Source organism: Scyliorhinus canicula, chromosome 22 (assembly GCF_902713615.1).
Source record: "Scyliorhinus canicula chromosome 22, sScyCan1.1, whole genome shotgun sequence".
NCBI classification, from domain to species: domain Eukaryota; kingdom Metazoa; phylum Chordata; class Chondrichthyes; order Carcharhiniformes; family Scyliorhinidae; genus Scyliorhinus; species Scyliorhinus canicula.
This window is the reverse complement of record NC_052167.1, coordinates 2661307-2681640: the sequence shown is the minus strand read 5'-3', so window position 1 is coordinate 2681640 and position 20334 is coordinate 2661307. Positions and strand designations below refer to the sequence as shown.

Genomic DNA, 20334 nt, shown 5'->3' with positions numbered 1-20334 from the left:
CCCAGCCTCAGGTTTGGGACCTGAATTCAGAACCCTCCGACCCAGGTGTGATATTTCGGTATAGGGTTCCGCACAATGCACAGCAGTCTACGAGTCACAAGGCAATGAAAGTCACATGCCAGTTTGAACATATTGGATGGGACTTTGAGGCAATGGAGATCATTTAGCAACAATCTAGAGTGGCATGGTGCTTAGCACTGGTGCCTCACAGCGCCTGGGACCCGGGTTCAATTCCGGCTTTGGGTGAGTGTCTGTGTGGAGTTTGCACATTCTCCCCATGTCTGCGTGGGTTTCCTCCGGGTGCTCCGGTTTCCTCCCACAGTCCAAAGATGTGCAGGTTCGGTGGATTGGCCATGATAAATTGCCCCATAGTGTCCACAGTCCAAAGATGTGCAGGTTAGGTGGGGTTACAGGGATCAGGTGTGGTAGTGGACCTAGGTAGGGTGCTTCAAAGGGTCGGTACAGACTTGATGGGCTGAATGGCCCCCTTCTGCACTCTAGGGAATCTATGATTTTATGATTTCTATGAAACGGATTGCGCTGAGCAGTGGATTGGTGGGGATCACTCACCAACAACCTCCATGATTTAGGAATGATAGGACATTTGTAAGAAGACACCTCCTTTCCAAATTTCTGCCTTAATTTGTAACGGTAAAAAAAGTAAGCTTCTGAGAGTACATTTTACATCTTCTCTCATCCAGCTCTACGTATATCAGGTACGGTTATAGGTAATTCCTAGACATGGGAATGCATATGGTGTGTGCAGAGTCAGCTTGCTCAATCTCTGCCAATAACACACAACATCTTGGCAAACTGTACAGCTTGCAGAATTACCTGGCTCAAACCGCGATTAAATTGGGAAAATATGCCGACAGCACACTTTGCACATCCCAGGGGTCCAATGCAGGGACTTTCATTTCCAAAGGTTGTAATTCTTACTTAAACAGTGCAAGTCATATTTGAAAATATATTGAATATGATCTTAAAATTGGTTGGTATGTGTGGAGAAAATAGGTGCCAAGCAAACATTTCCCCTTTTATTGACTCATGTGGGCATCGCTGGCTGTGCCAGCATTTATTGCCACCTGTTATTGCCCCAGCGCAGGTCATGGGATAGGAACCATCAGGTTTCCTGTGCCCTCTGGGGAATATGAACTTCCGTGGTAAATGGGCGGGGCTTGCCCTCTAGCCCCTCTAGTATAAAAGCCCTGACCTGTGACCTAAATGATAGCAGGCAGCCACAGCGTGATAGCTGCTTTGTAAAGCAATAGTCAGATCACTGTTGTTGGCCTAACTGCCCCCCATTTGTCTTTCTACCCCTTTGTAATGATCCATTAGAAAATCTGTGTACAAAAAAGTTCCTGCCTCGGTGTGATTGCATATATAGGCAAAGCAAGGAACAGCCAGAATATATTAGGTACATGAACCTAAGAAAACCAAGAGATTAAATACATCACGTTTGAGTTTGAACTTCTGAGCATTATGATTTGGTGACCAGCTTTAAAATGTGTGTTTAAGAAAAATCTTCTCGTACTGGGTGTAGCGTCAGAAACCTGTCCTATTTAATGTCACAAGCTCCCTTATGTATTATTCCTAAGGCTTGTGAGGGCCCAGCTCAAATTGATTGCTGCAGATCCAGTTTCTCTGTTTTCTTAGAAACCAATTAGCGCTCACAGTCCTGGCTGGAAGTTCCTCAGCATTTCAAGGCGTGAGAAGGCGAAGTGGAGATTGCTGAAGATCGATAAAGGTTTCAGGACCAAGTTAAAGGAGGAGAGAGGAAGAAAGATGAAACAATTTTTGGTAGTTGAAGGATTCAAGGAAACCTTAGCGAAAGCCAGGTTTAGAAAGTTGAGGGAGAGCAATAATTGGGTAACTGAGATAGAAACCTAGAAAATAGAAGCAGGAGAAGGCCATTTGGCCCATCAAGCTTACTCTGCCGTTATTGTGATCATGGCTGATCATCCATCTTGATGGCAAAAACCTTTTGTCAAACCTGTATGATCAATCCCTCACAAAGAAGTCTTGAAATCTTTGCATCTCTGCCAATCTTTTCAGATTAAGAGAGCTGACCCAATGCTTCTATTTCTTATTTTTTAATGTTCTTACAGTATGAGAAGGTCGGAGGAAGGCATGTGTAATGATTAGAGTTATTTAAAAGAATGTATTCATGGGATGTGAGCTTTTCTGGCTTGGCCAATATTCTTGCTCATCCCTAATTGCCCTTGAGATGATGATGGTGTTGTCCTTTGAACCACTGCGTAGGTACACACACAGGAGATGAACTTCCAGATGGTGGTGCTCCCATATATCTGTTGCCCTTGTTTCAAGTCTGTCTGACTCTTTGTCCAAGAGCCAGCTTTGACAAAGAATCATCCAGACTCGAAATGTTAGCTCCGTTCTCTCTCCATAGATGCTGTCAGACCTGTTCAGATTGTCCAGTATTTTCTGTTTTGTTTCAGATTCCAGCATCCTCAGTAATTTGCTTTTATCGATTGCCCCTGTCTAAATAGGTTTAGAAAGTGCTGTCTAAGAAACCTTTGCAAGTTCCTGAAGTCCATCTTGCAGATGGTACACAAGGCTTCTACTGTGCGTCACTTGTGGATGGGCTGCTTTGTCCTGGATGGTGTTGAGCTTCTTGAGTGTTGTTGGAGCTGCACTCATCCAGGCAAGTGGAGAGTATTCCATTACACTCCTGACTTGTGCCTTGTAGATGGTGGACAGGCTTTGGGGAGTCAGGAGGCGAGTCACTCGCTGCAGGATTCTGACCAACCTTTGCAGCCACAGTTATTATATGGCTAGTCCCAATCAGTTTCTGATCAATGGTAACCCCCAGGATGTTGATTGTGGGGGATTCAGTTGAATGTCAAGCGGCGATGGATAGATCCTTACTTGTAGGAGATGGTCATTGCCTGGCACTTGTGTGGCCCAGATGTGACACCTCTTGCCAGCCCAAGCCTGGGTATTGCCCAGGTCTTGCTGCATTGTCTGAGGTGCCGCGAATGGGAACAGCTTCTCCCAACCTTCTCCGTCCAAAGCCCTCATGGTTTTGAAAACCTCGGTCATATTCTCTTAATATTCTCTAGGAGAACAGCCCCAGTTTCTCCAACCTGTCCACATAGCTGAACTTCCTCATGCCTGGAGCTATTCTTGTGAAGATTTTTGTACCTCCACTAAAGCCTTCACATCTATCCTAAAGTGTGGTCCCCAGAACTTGACACAATAGTCCAGGTGAGGCTTTAAAGACGTTCATTGTAACTTCTTTACTTTTGTACTCTTTGTCATTATTTATAAAGCCCAGAATCTCGAATGCAGGTTAATACGCGGACTGTAGACTTCTAGACATTGCAGTAAAGGCTGTGGTAGATCTTCCTACTTGGGAACTGTCTGAACATAAAACATACAGTGCAGAAGGAGGCCATTCGGCCCATCGAGTCTGCACCGACCCACTTAACCCTCACTTTCACCCTATCCCCGTAACCCGATAACCCCTCCTAACCTTTTTTGGACACTAAGGGCAATTTTAGCATGTCCAATCCACCTAACCTGTACGTCTTTGCACTGTGGGAGGAAACCGGAGCACCCGGAGGAAACCCACGCAGACACGGGGAGAATGTGTAGGCTCTGCACAGCCAGTGACCCAGCGGGGAAGCGAACCTGGGACCCTGGCGCTGTGACGCCACAGTGCTGCCACTTGTGCTACCGTGCTGCTGAGGTCTGATATTGCCTCAGTTACTTTCCAACATAACGCAACTGAGTTTGGCAATGCAACAATGTGGGAGGATTAAATCCTTGGACCATGAATCTAAAATTTGAGTTGAAATAATGTGACTTGAATAATATCTACTGGTAAGGTAGATGTAGGAGAAGCAATGGTGAAGTTAAGTAGGCGAGGCTCACTAAAGCTCTCCCTATCCATTTGTCAGTGACATCTATTGCAGTGCTCTCCTGAAGAGTTTCTATAGTCATCTTGGGTCACCCCGAGATCGTGGTACAAAATAATCATCACAAACAAAAGTAACATTTTCCTACTTTTCATCCACAGCTATCGCCGTTGCATTTGCTATCATGATAGGATTGACTTTTATCTATGCAACAGGATGCTACCTTAGAAGGTAATACTCTTCATGTCCTAACCTATTCAACGTTTATGGAACTGAGCAACGCACAAATGCCGGAAAACCAAATTAAAAATTGAAAACGCCCAACTAAATGACCTATGATGGATGTTGAGCTCTGTCTGGGTATTGTTATGGGCCAAAGCTCAGACACGACAAAGTGTATTGTGAAGCTCACCTAACCTATAACTTTTATGTTGAATTTGATGAGCACAAGAGTCTTCACTTCAGGTGTGATTCATCAAACTTCCTAGGCATTTTTATCAAAAACAAAGTTTATTATAAGAATGTAGTTAACATATATAAAACACTTAGTAAGAATTTGTTATTAATTACAAACATGAAAAACACACAACAGCTACAGTAAGCTATATATAACTCTTAATGAATTCCCCTTAGCTGTTCCAATTCAATACAAAATCCAACAAACCAAAACCCCTTTCAAGGGCGTGGCCAGGACACTAATCTCACTGGAATGGGCAGATCCTTTCCCTGAGATTCTGGTCCAGTTTCCAACCAGCAGATTCTAAACCCCTTACGGAAAGCAACTCTATCTTTAAAGTTAATGTTGCCCATCCCTAATTGCCCTTGAACTGAATGACTTGCTGGGCCATTGCAGGGGGCATTTGAGAATCAACCACATTGCTGTGGGTCTGGAGTCACATGTAGGCCAGACCGGGTAAGGACGGCAGATTTTCTTCCTAAAGGACAACAGCGAACCAGATAGATTTTTACAACAATCAATGATGGTGGCACGGTCACCGTTAAGAGTAGCTATCAACTCCAGATTTTGTTAATACAATTTAAATTCTACCAGCTGCTGGGGTGGGATTTGAACCTCCATCCCAATCACTGGATTACTGGTCCAGTGACATCACTACGCCACCATATTAATAAAAGGCTAATAGAAGGGTGATGCCAGTTCTGTTGATATAACAGTTAAAAAATTCAATTCAACAATTTAAGTTATTTGATACTGGTTTAGAAAGAGGTTATTGATTACGAGAATATCTCCTTGACTCTGCTGATATCACAAACCTCAAGAATGAAGTTCAAGCAATTTATTAATGTCTAAACCATAAAATGAACAGGATGGGTTTAAACTGATTTTGCCCTTCCTTTTATTTGTGAGCATTGGGATGTTTTTAATCTCTTGCGCTACACATACATTGTTACTCACACAAATACATTGTTACACACACACACATACATTGTTATGCATGCACATACATTGTTACACACACACATAAATTGTTACACACGCACATACATTGTTATGCATGCACATACATTGTTACACGCACATATATTGTTACACACACATAGATTGTTATACATACACACATACATTGTTATACACATACATACATTGTTACACACACATACATTGTTATACACACACACATTGTTACACCCACATACATTGTTATACACACACACATACATTGTTACACCCACATACATTGTTATACACACACACATACATTGTTACACACACAAATGCATTGTTATACACACACACACATTGTTACACGCACACATACATTGTTATACACACACACATACATTGGTACACACACATACATTGTTACACACACACATACATTGTTACACACACGTACATTGTCACACACACAAATACATTGTTACACACACAAATACATTGTTACATACCCACATACATTGTTATACACACACATACATTGTTACACACACATACATTGTTACACACACACATATACATTGTTACACACACATACATTGTTATGCACGCACATACATTGTTATGTATGCACATGCATTGTTACACACACAAATATATTGTTATACACGCACACATACATTGTTATACACACACATACATTGTTATACACAGACATACATTGTTGTACATGCACACATACATTAGTTATACTCACACATATATTGTGTTTGTATATTTACACACATAGAATTTCATTTTAATTTTCAAATGAAATCTGACCTGCTATTCTGTTGGAGACATTTTAAAATAATTTTCTGGCGGTCATCTTTGTTGACATTGTTCAGGGATGTTGATGTGTGTTGATGAATACTGAAAGATTAAGGCTCAGTTATACTTCAGCCTCTGTCTCAGATTACTGCCTGCGATATGCTTTTGCCAATTTCTCTTTATACTGCACAGCAACCTCCATTTGGCAGCCGCAATGGACATCAGCATTTCTTTAAACCATTACACAATGTTGCCCAACTTTGTCATAATGTAAAAGCTACTTAATACAACATTTTAATTGTTGATCGGACTTCCAACGGGCTGCTGTTATACTGAACCTGCTGTGTGTGTTGTAGTATGTGTGTATTTTGTGTGCCTGTCATTGTTTCAATGTGTGCGTGTTGCAGTATGCACGTGATTGTTACTGTGCGCGTGCATTTCTGCATGTGTCTGTGTTGCTGTGCATGTTGCCGTGAGTGTCTGTGTGTTGCTGCGAGTGTATGCGTATTGCTGCGAGTGTGTGTGTGTTGCTGCGAGTGTGTGTGTGTTGCTGCGAGTGTGTGTGTGTTTCTGTGTATGTGTGTTGCTGCGAGTGTGTGTGTGTTGCTGCGAGTGTGTGTGTGTTGCTGCGAGTGTGTGTTGCTGCGAGTGTCTGTGTGTTGCTGCGAGTGTGTGTGTGTTGCTGCGAGTGTCTGTGTGTTGCTGCGAGTGTGTGTGTGTTGCTGCCAGTGTCTGTGTGTTGCTGCGAGTGTGTATGTGTTGCTGCGAGTGTATGTGTGTTGCTGCGAGTGTCTGTGTGTTGCTGCGAGTGTATGTGTGTTCCTGCGAGTGTGTGTGTGTTGCTGCGAGTGTCTGTGTGTGTTGCTGCGAGTGTCTGTGTGTTGCTGCGAGTGTGTGTGTGTTGCTGCGAGTGTGTGTGTGTTGCTGCGAGTGTCTGTGTGTTGCTGCGAGTGTGTGTGTGTTGCTGTGAGTGTCTGTGTGTTGCTGCGAGTGTATGTGTGTTGCTGCGAGTGTGTGTGTGTTGCTGCGAGTGTGTGTGTGTTGCTGCGAGTGTCTGTGTGTTGCTGCGAGTGTCTGTGTGTTGCTGCGAGTGTGTGTGTGTTGCTGTGAGTGTGTGCGTGTTGCTGCGAGTGTGTGTGTGTTGCTGCGAGTGTTTGTGTGTTGCTGCGAGTGTGTGTGTGTTGCTGCGAGTGTTTGTGTGTTGCTGCGAGTGTGTGTGTGTTGCTGCGAGTGTGTGTGTTGCTGCGAGTGTGTGTGTGTTGCTGCGAGTGTCTGTGTGTTGCTGCGAGTGTGTGTGTGTTGCTGTGAGTGTCTGTGTGTTGCTGCGAGTGTGTGTGTGTTGCTGCGAGTGCCTGTGTGTTGCTGCGAGTGTGTGTGTGTTGCTGTGAGTGTCTGTGTGTTGCTGCGAGTGTGTGTGTGTTGCTGTGAGTGTCTGTGTGTTGCTGCCAGTGTGTGTGTGTTGCTGCGAGTGTGTGTGTGTTGCTGCGAGTGTGTGTGTGTTGCTGCGAGTGTGTGTGTGTTGCTGCGAGTGTGTGTGTGTTGCTGCGAGTGTGTGTGTGTTGCTGCGAGTGTGAGTGTGTTGCTGCGAGTGTGTGTGTGTTGCTGCGAGTGTGTGTGTGTTGCTGCGAGTGTGTGTGTGTTGCTGCGAGTGTGTGTGTGTTGCTGCGAGTGTGTGCGTGTTGCTGCGAGTGTGTTCGTGTTGCTGCGAGTGTCTGTGTGTTGCTGCGAGTGTCTGTGTGTTGCTGCGAGTGTGTGTGTGTTGCTGCCAGTGTCTGTGTGTTGCTGCGAGTGTGTGTGTGTTGCTGCGAGTGTGTGTGTGTTGCTGTGAGTGTGTGTGTGTTGCTGCAAGTGTCTGTGTGTTGCTGCGAGTGTGTGTGTTGCTGCGTGTGTCTGTGTGTTGCTGCGAGTGTGTGTGTGTTGCTGCGAGTGTGTGTGTGTTGCTGCGAGTGTGTGTGTGTTGCTGTGAGTGTCTGTGTGTTGCTGTGAGTGTCTGTGTGTTGCTGCGAGTGTGTGTGTGTTGCTGCGAGTGTGTGTGTGTTGCTGCGAGTGTGTGTGTGTTGCTGCGAGTGTGTGTGTGTTGCTGCGAGTGTGTGTGTGTTGCTGCGAGTGTCTGTGTGTTGCTGCGAGTGTGTGTGTGTTGCTGCGAGTGTGTGTGTGTTGCTGCGAGTGTGTGTGTGTTGCTGCGAGTGTGTGGGTGTTGCTGCGAGTGTGTGTGTTGCTGCGAGTGTGTGTGTGTTGCTGCGAGTGTGTGTGTGTTGCTGCGAGTGTGTGTGTGTTGCTGCGAGTGTGTGTGTGTTGCTGCGAGTGTGTATGTGTTGCTGCGAGTGTCTGTGTGTTGCTGCGAGTGTGTGTGTGTTGCTGCGAGTGTGTGTGTGTTGCTGCGAGTGTCTGTGTGTTGCTGTGTCTGTGTGTTGCTGCGAGTGTGTGTGTGTTGCTGCGAGTGTGTGTGTGTTGCTGCGAGTGTGTGTGTGTTGCTGCGAGTGTGTGTGTGTTGCTGCGAGTGTCTGTGTGTGTTGCTGTGTCTGTGTGTTGCTGCGAGTGTGTGTGTGTTGTTGTTAAGAAACAGTTAAGTTCCCCAGCATTTGAGTTAGAATTGGTTGTAATTGTTTTTATTGTTTAATAATCACTTAAACAGCAGGCACCATATAAATAAAAGGGATACATGTGGCACTGGGGGAGTTGATGGTAAATTGATGACTGCACAATATAAACCTGGATTTGATGAAGTGAAGATTTGCTTTCTAGTGCTATTGGCAGAGTTGCTGTTGGAACTTAACATCTGTGTGTGTTGCAATGTGTGTGTGTGTGCCTATGTTACAGTGTTTGCGTGAATGTTGCAGTGTGTGTTTGTGTGAATGTTGCAGTGTGTGTGTTTGTGCGTGTGTTGCTGTGTGTGTTGCTGTGTGTGTTTGTGCGTGTGTTGCTGTGTTTTGCTGTGTGTGTTTGTGCGTGTGTTGCTGTGTGTTGCTGTGTGTGTTTGTGCACGTGTTGCTGTGTGCGTTGCTGTGTGTGTTGTGTGCGTATGTTGCAGTGTGTGTGTTTGTGTGTGTTGCATTGTGTGTGTTTGTGTGTGTGTTGCAGTGTGTGTGTTTGTGTGTGTGTTGCAGCGTGTGTGTTTGTGTGTGCGTTGCTGTGTGCGTTGCTGTGTGCATTGCTGTGTGTTGTGTGCGAATGCTGCAGTGTGTGTGTTTGTGTGTGTGTTGCTACGTGTGTGTGTGTTTGTGTGTGTGTTGCTGAGTGTGTGTGTGTGTTGCTGAGTGTGTGTGTGTGTTGCTGTGTGTTGTGTGCGTATGTTGCAGTGTGTGTGTTTGTGTGTGTTGCATTGTGTGTGTTTGTGTGTGTGTTGCAGTGTGTGTGTTTGTATGTGTGTTGCTGAGTGTGTGTGTGTTGCTGAGTGTGTGTGTGTTGCTGAGTGTGTGTGTGTTGCTGAGTGTGTGTGTGTGTTGCTGTGTGTGTTGTGTGCATATGTTGCAGTGTGTGTGTTTGTGTGTGTGTTGCAGCGTGTGTGTTTGTGCGTGTGTTGCTGTGTGCGAATGTTGCAGTGTGTGTGTTTGTGTGTGTGTTGCTGTGTGTGTTGTGTGCGAATGTTGCAGTGTGTGTGTTTGTGTGTGTGTTGCTGTGTGTGTTGTGTGCGTATGTTGCAGTGTGTGTGTTTGTGTGTGTGTTGCAGTGTGTGTTTGTATGTGTGTTGCTGAGTGTATGTGTGTTGCTGAGTGTGTGTGTTGCTGAGTGTGTGCGTATGTTGCAGTGTGTGTGTTTGTGCGTGTGTTGCTGAGTGTGTGTGTGTTGTAGTGTGGGTATTGCTGTGTGCAGTGCCAGGCGATCTCACAAGCTTTAGCTTGCTTGTGTGTCAGGTCTGGATGTGACACCAAAGCTATACTGCCACCTGTCACACTGTTCCACTCCCACAGCAGCGTTATTTTGCTGTGGCAGTATAACTGCTGTCTAAACGAAGCCCTCTGATCACTCCAGCATTATCAAGAACAGTCAACAGCTTTAATGCCACAGAATGTTGTGAAAGCTTCAACCTCCTTTATGGATTTCTAATTTATAGAGTTTTGTTTTTGTGATTAGCATTCAGAATAACGAGTGAAGTGTATAATTTTGCAGCCCACTTAATAAGAGTGTTCACTTAACTGGGTGATTTAATGACCCAGGTTTTCATTTTTGCAATATTCTCTTAATTGTTTATCTTGATGGGGCCATTAAATTAATTGTCACAACCACAGTTTAATTACTTAGGTGTCAATAGCCCAACCCGGACAATTTATGAATTAGTGATTTTACATTTGCCTCATAAATTTGTCCCCCCAGCTCTCCACTTTTACAGATCTGCTATGCCCCCTGCCCATCACACACTGCACCCTGTCCACCATAGGACCCGCACATAGAATCAAATCATGCAGAAGGAGGCCATTCAACCCATCCCGCCTGTACCCTCTCTTGTAAAGAGCTGTCCAATTAGTCCGCCCGCTCTGCTCTTTCCCCATAGCCCGGCCAACGTGTCCTCTTCAAGTATTTATCCAATCTCCATTTGAAAATCATTCTGATAAAATTATCGCTATCACTGCGGCACAGTGGTTAGCACTGCTGCCTCACAGCGCCAGGAACCCGGGTTCGATTCCAGCCTGGGGTGACTGTCCTTGTGGAGTTTTCACTCTCTCCCTGTGTCTGGGTTTCCTCTGGATGCTCCGGTTTCCTCCCACAGTCTAGCGTTGTACGGGTTAGACGGATTGGCTACTCTAATTGTCCCTTTGTTCAATGCGCAGGGTTATGGGGATTGGATGCTGGAGTGGACCTGGGTAGGGTGGTTTTACGGAAAGGCCGGTGCAGACACGATGGGCCGAATGGCCCCCTTCAGCACGCTAGAGATTCTATGGATTATCGAAACGTCTTCCACTAGTCTAGGAGTGTATTCTATCTCACAATACACACAAAGGGGGAACATTGCCTCCCCCCAATGTGCATCCCCCTGCTTGTCAGTACATTTTGTTGCTAGATTATGTGTTTTGGAGATGAGAAAACAGACTCATCGGCGCCGAGCAAATCTTAGGAACCAGTTTTGAAGGAAGTCAGTTCGATTGGCTAACTGGCAATCTGTGGATTGGCCAGGGACAGTGTTCTGCCTGACAACAGTCAGTGATTGGTTCCTGTGTGATGCTTTCTGAGAGAACTGGGAAGAAATGTTTAGACCTTGGAAGTGAAAGGGACAGTCTTGCCCTCTCTCTCTCTCACTCTTAAAGTAAAGAAATGCTTTATTGTTGTAAAACCAGTGAGTGCCTGGCACATCTTTCCTTTAAACCTGTAATGTTGCTGAGTCAAAGAACAAAGAAAAGTACAGCACAGGAACAGGCCCTTCGGCCCTCCAAGCCCGTGCCGACCATGCTGCCCGTCTAAACTAAAATCTTCTACACTTCTTGCGTCCGTATCCCTCTATTCCCATCCTATTCATGTATTTGTCAAGATGCCCCTTAAATGTCACTATCGTCCCTGCTTCCATCACCTCCTCCGGCAGCGAGTTCCAGGCACCCACTACCCTCTGTGTAAACAAACTTGCCTCGTACATCTCCTCTAAACCTTGCCCCTCGCACCTTAAACCTATGCCCCCTAGTAATTGACCCCTCTACCCTGGGGAAAAGCCTCTGACTATCCACTCTGTCTATGCCCCTCATAATTTTGTAGACCTCTGTCAGGTTGCCCCTCAACCTCCGTCGTTCCAGTGAGAACAAACCGAGTTTATTCAACCGCTCCACGTAGCTAATGCTCTCCATACCAGGCAACATCCTGGTAAATCTCTTCTGCACCCTCTCTAAAGCCTCCACATCCTTCTGGTAGTGTGGCGACCAGAATTGAACACTATACTCCAAGTGTGGCCTAACTAAGGTTCTATACAGCTGCAACATGACTTGCCAATTATTATACTCAATGCCCCGGCCAATGAAGGTAAGCATGCCGTATGCCTTCTTGACTACCTTCTCCACCTGTGTTGCTCCTTTCAGTGACCTGTGGCCCTGTACACCTAGATCTCTCTGACTGTCAATACTCTTGAGGGTTCTGCCATTCACTGTATATTCTCTACCTGCATTAGACCTTCCAAAATGCATTACCTCACATTTGTCCGGATTAAACTCCATCTGCCATCTCTCCGCCCAAGTCTCCAAACGATCTAAATCCTGCTGTATCCTCTGACAGTCCTCATCACTATCCGCAATTCCACCAACCTTTGTGTCATCTGTAAACTTATGAATCAGACTAGTTACATTTTCTTCCAAATCACTAATATATACTACGAACAGCAACGGTCCCAGCACTGATCCCTGCGGAACACCACTAGTCACAGCCCTCCAATTAGAAAAGCACCCTTCCATTGCTAATCTCTGCCTTTTATGACCTAGCCAGTTCTGTATCCACCTTGCCAGCTCACCCCTGATCCCGTGTGACTTCACCTTTTGTACCAGTCTAGCATGAGGGACCTTGTGAAAGGCCTTACTGAAGTCCATATAGACAACATCCACTGCCCTACCTGCATCAATCACCTTTGTGACCTCTTCGAAAAACTCTATTAAGTTAGTGAGACACGACCTCCTCTTCACAAAACCATCTGCAGAGAAATTGGACAACCTTTCCAGAGAAAACCATTTCAAAGCTAGAAGGAAGAAGTACCAAAACGAAAGCCTGAACTTCAGAAAGATATTGACTTGAAGTCATCCCAGTGCTTCAAAGATCCTTTATCCTTTTATTTTATTAATATTGTCTTCACCTCTCAAGCACCCCTTTCCCTCTGTGTTGCTTGTCTGTGTGTAGAGAGTTGAAGTAGTTAGCAACGGGGGGGGGGGGGGGGGGGGTGTTGGGAAAGGAGTAAGACATAGTTGCATTTTTCTGGCAGTTTAATTATAATACCGTACATAATAAAAGGTTATTTGTGTTAAGTTTACAACCTGGCAACTGTAGTTTATTGGGCTCAGCCAAGGATCTCAGGTATTTTAAACAAAATCTAATTTCACTTGTGTTGTGACTCCAGGTCAAGTGTGACTGGAATTAACCACGCCCTAGCCCAGGGGGTCGTGACACTGTTAATGCCATTTTTTTCAAAATGGACGGGGTGGGCAGGAAGGCAGTAGGCTAGCCGCCCATCATATTTTATGTGAACCCCACCTACCAAAAACAGGCCCAAAGGAGTGGCCTTAACATTCAGTCCTATTCTTGCCTCTGGTTCTTTTGACACACACCCATCCTGGCCCCTACTCCGCGATACATTGACACACAACACACACAGATACATACAGTCACATAGCACATGCACACACACACCCGATCACAGACATGCATTCAAGCTCGTACACACATGATCCAGCACACTCACGCCACTCACACACCCAGGCACTCTCACACACAAACACACACAGACACACACACAGACACACCACACAGATACATACACAGATACACCACACAGATACATACACAGACACAGATACATACACAGACAAACGCTACACACACACACACCACGCAAACACACCACGCAGACACACACACAGACACACACACAGACACACCACACAGATACATACACAGACAAACGCTACACACACACACACCACACACACCCACCACATACACACATCTTTCCTACCATCTTCTCCCTTTGTGCTTCTGTTTTTCTGCTGTCTTCCTACCAAAATCCATCTGATTTTACCCATATTCTTGTGACTTCTGGTCAAATTTTACAAACAATTTTTTACAAAGGGTTTTAAAATGAACGTATAAATACACATTACGGGCGCGATTTAACAAAAAGAGTGTGTCCCGATTTAATGAGGTATCATGAGGCGAGGCAAACCGGTAAATCTCGTGAGAGGCATCTCATTGAGTCGGACGTGACACGGCCGTTAGATCGGGCCCTACAACTTTGTTTCCTGGTCAGTGAAGAGTCTGACCCCAAACACGCAAAGGACAATTTCTTTCTGACAAAGCCTATGTTTTGTTGCAGGTTGAAATGCACCCAGAGGTACGCACTGCAGCTCCTCGGGACTTTCGCTCACAGTACCAGTGTCGTAAGTATCTTTTCCAGCTCTTTCAGCTCCTTCCAACAAATTATCAAGCTCATTATGTTAAAGGAATGGACATAGCGGAGTGTGGAAACCATTTTCCATTTGGCATCTTGTGTCAACATCAAATGCTCCCACTTTAGGAATGCCACATTTTTGGACACAGAATGAAGTTTCCCTAACAGCAACAAGCACATCACAATAACCATCAGTTATTTAACCAGGGTAGATTAGAGAGGGGTGGGACACATACATCCAGTTTCTAAAAAAGCATAGAATTAGGTTAGAGAAAGAGAAAAATAAAGACTTGCATTTATATAGCGTCTTTCCCGAGTACTGGAACTGCCTTACAGCCAATGAAACACTTTTGAGGTGTAGTCGCTGGTGTAATGTAGGAAACACGGCAACCAATTTGCACACAGCAAAATCGCACAGACAGCAATGTGACAATGACTGGATAATCTACTTTTGTGATTTTGATTGAGTGATAAATATTGGCCAGAAATCTTTTGCTTTTAATGTTTGAAACAGGGTTGTGGGATGCCTGTTTGAGAAGGCAGATAGAGAGTGACGGGAGCAATTTCTGTGGACGGTTGTGGACCTCTATTTTCTCAGCACATGTAGAGAGCTTAGATTTCATGTAAACTGTGTAGTTTTAAAGACATTTTGTTTGTCTCAATTACTTAAGAGAAAAATGGGCTTTTATATAATTCCCTCTTAGTCTATTCAATGCACGATTAAAATAAAAAAAGAGCAATTTGATTGGCACCGCATCAATGGCTGTAGTTCAACTGAGCACTAATTTCCCCAGACTCTTATTTTGCTACATCGCCAGTTTAAAAATTCATTTACAGCATGTATGCGTCGCTGGTTAGGCCAGCATTTATTGCCCATCCCTAGTTGCCCTTCAGAAGGTGGTGGTGAGTTGCCTTCTTGAACCCCTGCTGCCCCTGATGTGTAGGTACACCCACTGTGCTGTTATGGGGTTCCAGGATTTTGCCCCAGCGACAGTGAAGGAATGGTGATATATTTGTGGAAATATATCTGTGGAAGGTGGTGCCGTTCAAACAGGCTGCTTTGTCCTGGATGGTGTCGAGCTTCTTGAGTTGTTGGAGCTGCACTCATCCAGGCAAGTGGGGAGTATGCCATCACACTCCTGGAGCTGTGATGATTAACCTCCAACCACCCCGTGTGTGCGTGGGTTTCCTCCGGGTGCTCCGGCTTCCTCCCACAGTCCAAAGTTGTGCAGGTTAGGTGGATTGGCCATGATAAATTGCCCTTAGTGTCCAAAATTGCCCTTAGTGTTGGGTGGAGTTACTGCGTGATGGGGATAGGGTGGACGTGTTGACCTTGAGTAGGGTGCTCTTTCCAAGAGCCGGTGCAGACTCGATGGGCCGAATGGCCTCCTTCTGCACTGTAAAGTCTATGATCTATGATCACCACAGCCATCTTCCTTTGTGCCAGGTATGACTCCAACCAGCAGACAGTTTTCCACCTGATGCCGCTCTCTGAAGGCATTAGCTCGTTAAGAGTGGTGTATTTTTCAGCTGGTGCAGGTTCCATTGCTCCTTGTTGCCTTTAGTTGCTGGCACGAAAGTCAATAGATGTTGTTTGTAGTGCCTGTGCTTATATAAGTGAAGAAAGATAGATGTGTATTAAAATCTTGGACCTAACAGCGTTTCACATGCAATTAGTTCCTTCAAAATGAGTTAGAGCGGTGTTGGTAAATATCAGTCTTATTCAAACAAGTGCGGGCTTTATTTTATTCTAGTATTTGAACACGCACCCTAGGCTAGCATGCCAATGCAATATTGACAGTGTTCTACGTTGTCAGATATTGCTACATTTTGAGGATATTGTTAAACCAAGACCACGTCTGCCAGTTCAGGTAAACGCTGAAGATCCCATTGGACACTGAAAGAGGATGGGGATTGTCCAGTATCCTGGCCAACACTCCTCCCTCAAACAACACTGGTGTAAACATAAAGTATTGCTACTTGTTGAACTTGTTCTGCTGATTGTATTTGACTTTTGAAACATGGTACTTCTTATCACTTGTGTTGGATGTGACGAGGATGTGCGAAATGCAGAAGCTGGATCTCATCGTATCACCGTGCTATCTCACGGGCAAAGAATTGAGCTTGCAACTATTTTTCAAATTGGCTGTTGATTCCCTTGAATAAGATTGCAAAAGAATCTAAGACTCCTGTGAATCAGGTATTGTTTGCTGCAGGATTTGGCCCCATTAGCTAATCAATCTTTCTAATAGCATTTCTTCTGTACCTCGAGCCTTCTTGGCCATGTTGAGTCATCAGTCAATTCTCTTTCTCATCGGTTAACTGTTTTCAGATTAGTTATTTTCAATTCTTGTTATGCACCAATCAGATTGCTCTAAAGCCCTTTCTCTTTAGTGCTTATTACCCAACATTAGAGAGACTAAGAGTAAACTAATGAATGAGCACAGCTAAAAATTGTATTTACCAGGAGAAATAGGCAGTTACCTTAAACCTTTAAATGCATGATGCAGGATAGGAGGCCGTTGCTACATATCCCTGAATCTCTGACCTATGCTCTCTGCAAGCGTGGCTCCACTATGGAACCATGGAGTATAATTGCCCAGACGATGGATTGTAACATTCTCAATTCAATAGTGCAGGTCTTTGCAGCCATTAAAAAGCTGGTTAAAATATTAATCAATTAAATAGTAACAAAGTACTGATCAGATATTGAGTATTGAAAAATGTGTGGGTATAACGACACTGCTGCCTGAGGTGGAGATGTACAGTGTGAGATAGAGAAGCATTGTAAATATGGGGAGCAGCTCTGTGACCCTGCATAACAGTGGGCGCAATTTAACGGAAATAAAACAGTTCTGTCTTGGGATTGTTTGGCTGGGTGTTTCTCGACGCTTACAGCACTGAGAACGACTCCGCTATTAATCGGGACTTTATTGGGTGGGGCCTCAACGACGAATGCCTCGCCGAGACGGCACTTAGACCCATTTGCAATGCCCCAACTTACAAATTAGGGAGTCCTCGAGTCGCCTGTACCCACCTCAATAGGGCAGGCCACCCCTGGGCCCGATCCCCAGTACAGACAAGGTGCCACCTATGGACCTTGGCACCAGATGAGGGCAGAACGATGCTTCAAGACTATCGTCCACCTTGGTTCTATAATTTTTAAAGCACAACAAAAATATATCAGTTTCAGCTTTGGAATTTTCAGTTGATCCCCAGTCTCCGCTGTTTATTGGAGGACAGTTCTAGATTCCCGCTGTTTCTGTGTGAGGAAGTGCTTCCTGATCTCCTCTCTTGGCAACCCAATTTCAAGATTGTGCCCCACAGAATTAAACGACTGATTTTCCCACACAGTTCTTGTGAGCATGATGTCTAGGTGGTGCTACGGTGCAGAGGACTTGCTACTTTAAGAGTGTCTCAGCCTTGCCCATGCCCTCAGTCCAAGCATATAGCCTCTAGCCGTGGAGCACTGTCCTTTGCTCAGCCCAGGCTATCTCGAGCCTGACAAATCGAAATGACAAAAAGATCCATCAAGGAAAATTAGACTGAAAGCAGATTCCGGCTCTGTTTAGATTTGTAATCTGATCTGCGTCAGACTGAAGATTTAGCCTGGGGCAACATTACATCCAAATCAAATCATTGACTGCTGCATTCTGCAATGGTATAAACATTTGTGCATGAGCCTCTATGCTTGAACAAGGTTTAGGAAAGAATTGTTTACTACATAACAGTGCAGATAATTTATCAATTCATTTACCAATTTTGAAGCCTCGTTTACAATTTAGAATTAACCAAGACAATTTGGAAATCTACTTCTTGGAGACTGATGGGTGCTTTATCAAGGGCCAGGTGGGGATTGGCTCCCATTTGGGTGAAAATATAAATGTTGAATGAATGAACTTGTTAAAATAAAATTACCAGTGGCTTTTCAATATGGTCTGTAGTGTTTTGTTTCGTGGCTCCCCTGACCACAGCCATTGTCCACCTGGAAACGTCCCGAAAAGGATATTTGGGTTCCAATTGTAGACATGAATGAGCAATCTAACAGTTACCAACATATCTTCCTGGGTTCTGTTCATTGTATGCCCAGTACTGAAAATTTGAAAGATATGAGTTTGCGAATCTTGCTCTCAGCGTAGAGTTTATAGGACCATCAGCCACAGGAGCAGAATTGGGCCATTCGGCCCATCAGGTCTGCTCTGTCATTCTATCATGGCTGATATGTTTCTCATCTCCATTCTCCTGCCTTCTCCCCATAACCCCTGATCCCCTTATTAATCAAGAACCTATCTATCTCTGTCTTGAAGACAGTCAGTGATTTGGCCTCCACAGCCTTCTGCGGCAAAGAGTTCCACAGATTCACCACCCTCTGGCTGAATAAATTCCTCCTCATCTCTGTTTTATAGGAAAGTCCCTTCAGTCTGAGGCTGTGCCCTCGGGTTCTAGTTTTTCCTACTAGTGGAAACATCTTCTCCGTGTGGGAAGCACGGTAGCACAGTGGCTGGCACAGTTGCTTCACCGCTCCAGGGTCCCAGGTTTGATTCCTGGCTTGGGCCATTGTCTGTGCAGAGTCTGCACGTTCTCCCCGTGTGTGCGTGGGTTTCCTCCGGGTGCTCCGGTTTCCTCCCACAGTCCAAAGATGTGCAGGTTAGGTGGATTGGCCATGCTAAATTGCCCCTTGTGTCCAAAAAGATTCGGTGGGGTTACTGGTACTGGAACTGGATAGGGTGGAGGCATGGGCTTAAGTAGGGTGCTCTTTCCAAGAGCCCGTGCAGACTCGATGGACTGAATGGCCTCCTTCTGCACTGTAAATTCTATGATTCTAGACCCAGAGTCCTCAACCGCTCCTCATATGACAAGCACTTAATTCCAGGGATCAATCTTCTGAATCTCCACTGGACCCTTTCCAAGGCCAGCACATCCTTCCTTAGATACAGAGCCCAAAACTGCTCACAATACTCCAAACGGGGTCTGACCAGAGCCTTATACAGCCTCAGAAGTACATCCCTGCTATCAACATGAATGCTAACATAATTTCTGCTTGAAGGAAGAAACAAGTGGTAATAGAATAGTTTAGTACGTGGTACGGTATGTTTGAAAAGCATGTACCCTTCTTCCTCCTGCCCTGCTTCAATTTAAATTAAAATTTCCATGTAACGCCAGAAGGAAAGGCTGAGGTTTCCTGTACTGTCTGGGTAGAGATTGCTTTTAAGGACCTAAGTAGAAAGCTGTGGGCAAATTCTTCCAGTTGTGATGCAGTTGCCACAATGACTGCTGAATGGCCCAGGGAGCTTTCGTAACTTCAGAACATAGTTGGTTAAACACCTTTCTTTGTAATCAATGATGATATGTTTCCTGGATTGGAAAGTAAACCATTGACAAAGCACCTCCTGCCTTGTGTGGCACAAGCGGTATTGACTGGGTTTCGTACATAACAAAGTGAATACCACGCCCACAGTTTGCTTGGAGTCTGTGTAACATTTGTTGAAAATGAAATGAAATGAAAATCGCTTATTGTCACGAGTAGGCTTCAAATGAAGTTACTGTGAAAAGCCCCTAGTCGCCACATTCTGGCGCCTGTTCGGGGAGGCTGTTACGGGTATTGAACCGTGCTGCTGGCTTGCCTTGGTCTGCTTTCAAAGCCAGCGATTTAGCCCAGTGTGCTAAAAGAGGAGGATAATATTCAGACCAATATTGGACAACAGGATCCTGCACAACTGCACTAATTACTTAATTACTAATGGCAATTAAGTCAGTACATAAGTGCTTGCTCTAACAAAATCAGTGGCTCCGCTCAAGCAGTACTATCGTCCTTGGAGACAACTTGAGTTAAATATTGGGATAATAGTTCTTTTGCCCAGTATTTTGGCTATTGGAGTTTGTAACTAGTGCGGTGGGTATAACACAAGACATTGTCACTAGTACTCTGTTAAAATTGGCACTCATTACTTCTCTTACAGGTGATAGATTCAATTTGTTACCAATTGTACCTTTTTACGTGCAACAGTTGTGTATTTCCACAGGTAAGAGAAGAGTTCGGATGCCCTTATTCACTGCTGCAACTGGTTTGGGAGCTGTGCAACCCCAGGCCTTGAAGCTTTGTGTGCAAATATACACTTGTTTCTCATCTAACGAACATACAGAGTAGGAGCAGAAATAGGCCACTCAGCCCCTCGAAG

At 44.9% G+C, this 20334-nt stretch overlaps 1 protein-coding gene across 2 annotated transcripts in view; it reads left to right on the top strand.

Moving 5' to 3' along the window:
* The window catches only part of si:dkey-192p21.6 (uncharacterized protein LOC565246 homolog), a 237319-nt gene that overhangs the window by 78094 nt on the left and 138891 nt on the right, over positions 1 to 20334 (top strand). For both annotated transcript variants that reach the window (XM_038783222.1, XM_038783221.1), the window contains exons 5-6: positions 4043 to 4112; positions 14081 to 14144. In XM_038783222.1, the coding sequence (XP_038639150.1) occupies positions 4043 to 4112; positions 14081 to 14144 (134 nt within the window). The remainder of the gene's footprint in view (positions 1 to 4042; positions 4113 to 14080; positions 14145 to 20334) is intronic.